The 3971-nt window shown below is 51.7% G+C and overlaps 1 protein-coding gene across 1 annotated transcript; it reads right to left on the bottom strand.

Moving 5' to 3' along the window:
- Positions 1-237: 237 nt before the first annotated feature.
- Positions 238-3734, bottom strand: CXCR4 (C-X-C motif chemokine receptor 4). The gene is made up of 2 exons (NM_001277168.1): positions 3666-3734; positions 238-1670 (listed from the first exon to the last, which is right to left on the bottom strand). Exons 1-2 carry the CDS (start codon positions 3678-3680, stop codon positions 624-626), a joined length of 1062 nt encoding a protein of 353 aa, NP_001264097.1. The 5' UTR covers positions 3681-3734; the 3' UTR covers positions 238-623.
- Between the last annotated feature and the right edge of the window lie 237 nt (positions 3735-3971).

Below are 3971 nucleotides of genomic sequence, written 5' to 3'. Positions count from 1 at the left end.
AGGACAGATCTGACATGATATACATGTATCTATTATTGTTATTTTTGACTTCTGCCAGACAAAGGAATGTCAATAGAAATCAGAACATAACATTAAGTAGGTTTATCATGTAGTTTTATTAACAACTTAATACAAGGCTGTACATTGTAGGTGTGGAAATCAATCCACTTCTGAAAACTGAAAAACCAGCATTTCCATATCACTTCAGGCTTTGGTTATAAATGCCATCTTCTACAGCAAAATCACATGGTGTAACCAAAGAATTTAAGAACAGGAAAAAGAAAATGTTCCACTGGAATGGAGAGATCATTTATTTACAAACAGCTGAGAACCATTTCTAGCCTAAGTGATTTCACTATACACACTGGAATGTTCAGTTCCCTTTTCTACGGTCCTACAATGACATACAGCAACTAAAAACTTGGCCACAGGTCCTGCCTAGAAGCTTATCAACATGAAACAAAATATTTATATAAATAAGTCAATTAAACCTCACAAAAACTAAACAAACACAAGAAAAAAATCCAACAGTCAATAAAAACTGTACAGTGTTGGTCAGTCTTTTACATCTGAAAACATGTGTAACTTCAAAAAAAAGTTCTTTAATGTATAAAAGTCCAGTGTTAGCTGGAGTGAAAACTGGAAGATTCAGACTCGGTTGAGACAGAAGAATGTCCACCTCGCTTGCCCTTGGAGAGGATCTTCAGGCTGGACCCTCTGCTCACAGAGGTGAGTGCATGCTGGGCAGAGGTTTTAAATTTGGCCCCAAGGAAGGCATAGAGGATGGGATTCAGGCAGCAGTGAAAAAAAGCTAGGGCCTCAGTGATGGAAATCCACTTGTGCACAGTGCTCTCAAACTCACACCCTTGCTGGATGATTTCCAGAAGGATGAAGGAGTCGATGCTGATCCCAATGTAGTAGGGCAGCCAGCAGGCGAAGAAAGTCAGGATGAGGATGACTGTGGTCTTGAGGGCCTTGCGCTTCTGGTAGCCCTTGGAGTGGGACAGCTTGGAGATGATAATGCAGTAGCAGGACAGGATGACGATACCAGGCAGGAGAAGGCCGACCACGATGTGCTGAAACTGAAACACCACTAGCCACAGGTCGCTGGGATAGAAGCGATCACAGATGTACCTCTCATCCGCTTCCTTGATGTCGGCAAAGATGAGATCAGGAATAGTCAACAGGACAGCGGGTAGCCAGACACCAACATAGACCACCTTTTCAGCCAGCAGCTTCCTTGGCCTCTGACTGTTGGTGGCATGGACGATAGCCAGGTACCGGTCCAGACTGATGAAGGCCAGGATGAGGACACTGCTGTAGAGGTTGACGGTGTAGATGACATGGACTGCCTTGCAGAGGAACTGCCCAAAGTACCAGTTTGCCACAGCATCAACCGCCCAGAAGGGAAGTGTGAGGACAAAGAGGAGGTCCGCCACAGACAGGTGCAGCCTGTACTTGTCCGTCATGCTCCTTAGCTTCTTCTGGTAACCCATGACCAGAATGACCAATCCGTTGCCCACTATGCCAGTTAGGAAGATGATGGAGTAGACAGTGGGCAGGAAGATCCGGTTGAAATGGGCATTTTCCTCCCGGAAGCAGGGTTCCTTCATGGAATCATAGTCACCTGAGCCCAAGTCATCCTCAGTGTAATTATCGGAAGTGAATATCTGAAAAACAGGCAAGGGAACAGACATTCACTTTCAAGTTCAGCAGGTATTCTCCGAGTTCAAAACAATGTTTCTGGTATTAAAAAAAAAGCAATTTGTAAAAACCAACTCAGTCCAGCTTTCTTCAGGAAATTCTGCTCCCACTAAAGTACCAGGGTAAAAAGGATAAGGGAATTCTAGACTCCTGCGGATCTCCTCCCATCTTCCCCCACAAGTCACTTCATTACATCCCTCTTTAGGAGAACCAATTACAAAACTCTTTGTTTAAAACAAAACGGCGATGAGAGTCTTCGGTTTCCTAAGTTACATCCTCGCTAACTCTTTTGCCCCGCCCACTGGAGAGAAGAAAAAACCTCCGGGGCAAAAAACCAAAACACAACACAAAGGCGGCGTGGGAGCGTGGGTGGGAGTGGGGGAAGAATCTCGTGTTCTGAGGGGCTGGGATTAACTTTCTCAACGAAGATTCGCCAGGATAGGGAAGCCGGGAGCAAGAAGCACTGGGGTGTGTGTGTGTGTGAAAGGGCGGAGTGTCCCAAAGATTCTTATTCCAAGGCATGAAACACTGTTTTCTCCACGACTGTCTAAACACTTATCATTCTGCACTTCAAGCAACACGTAGTGAGGAAGGAGAATGCGGCCTTGAATGAAGGGCTTTGGTGCTTGGGGGCAGGATTGTCAGAGTGGGTAACCGCCCCGACGCCCGCTCATGGGCGCTCTTCAGGGCCGTTTGTTTCTTTGCCAAACCCCTGTTTATCACTTGGCGCGTTTGGGACGTTAGCGAGCACAGAATTTTAATGGGAGGGGAAAGTCACGGGGTCTACACCCGTGGTCCTCGCCCCAAGTTTCATTTCCTCACTCTCCCAAGTCGCTTCCCATGCCGCCAATGATGCAGTAAAAGGTGGGAGGTCTGTAGTGGGAAGCCTCCGGGCGGAGGGCACGCTGGGGACAGGGTGGTCCAGCTCCGTCACTCCCGGCTGTCCACCAAGCCCACGCCTGCCGCCCGCCCAGTGCGGTTGCGGCGGTTTGGCCCCGCCGCACGCCAGGGGCAAGTACTACTGGGTGCTGGGGAGAGGTTGGGCGTCTCCGCCGCGGGAGCCTTTGAATCGCCCGCCGCTGGGGGAAACGAAAAGCCTCCCTAGTAAGGGGTTTTCAAAAGGTTCCAGGAAACCACCGACGGTTGAATGGCGCTACTGGGCGCGGTGAGAGGCAAACCGTCTTCCACTTGCACCTGCCTGTCTGCACCGCAACCACCGGCGGCCCAGGTGCCCTTCCAGCCCCTCATTCCACCCCCAGTCCCCGCCGCGCACACTCGGGGTGCTGCTGCACTGTGACCATTTATACTCCTTTAACTTCTGCACGACCCCCAAATTCCAGAACCCAGGAGCCCACTCGCGGCGCTGGCGACGCCCGCGAAGTCTCTCCCTCGATCCCAAGGCGCGAGGGCTGTTCCCAGTACCTCCCTGCTGCGACCAACGCGCAGACAGCTCAACTGAGCGACAAGTGCCCAGCCATTGGCACAACTCCGCGGGTAGCGGAGTTTAGTGAACACGCGCCCAACGCCTCTGGTAACTCTGCCCGGGAGTACCGCCCTCCACCTCCAAATTCAGATCGTGTTATCTGCTCCAAAAGAAACCCCCGCTCCCTCGAGGAAGAGACCCACGGTCTCTGACAGAGCACACATCTCTGCACTTTTCCACAGTGTTCTTCTGTTTGCAAACAGCGTGCAAAACCGGCGCGCGCCGCAGAACTCAGGGGGAGATACATGCAACCATTGAAACGGTCGTCCCAGTCTTTTCTCCTTCTACTTAAAAAAGATTTCAGTCCAGCATGCCTCACCCCTCCTGTAGCCAAGCGCACGAAATCTCCTTTCTACACCCTTTCTCCGGGCACTGGCACCTGCAATAGTCTGGTTGCTCCGGCCCACTCAGAGAGCGGTTGCGCTGTAAATTCAGGTGTTTGCACGTTTAAGAAAAAACAGGTTGAAACTGGACTTACACGGATCCCTTCCATGGTAACCGCTTGCTCTCCAGCCGCGGGGGCTACCGGCTACTCAAGTCCTCAGGGTCACTTTGCTACCTGCTGCCACAGCCAACACACTGAAGTTTCTGGCCGAAGCTGGACTTTTATAAAAACACGCTCCGCGGGCGGCGCATGCGCCGCGCCGGTGGGCGGGAGGGCAGGGCGGGGAGAAAGGCGGGGTGCAGGAGAGGGGCAGACGCGGGGGCGGGGGACGCGAGGGAGGGGCGGAGGGGTAGGCCCTCGGGCAGCGTAAGCCTGGGAGGCCCTCAGCGGCTACCTTTA

Source organism: Ovis aries, chromosome 2 (assembly GCF_016772045.2).
Source record: "Ovis aries strain OAR_USU_Benz2616 breed Rambouillet chromosome 2, ARS-UI_Ramb_v3.0, whole genome shotgun sequence".
Taxonomy (NCBI): Eukaryota; Metazoa; Chordata; class Mammalia; order Artiodactyla; family Bovidae; genus Ovis; species Ovis aries.
This window is presented reverse-complemented; position numbering and strand designations above follow the sequence as displayed.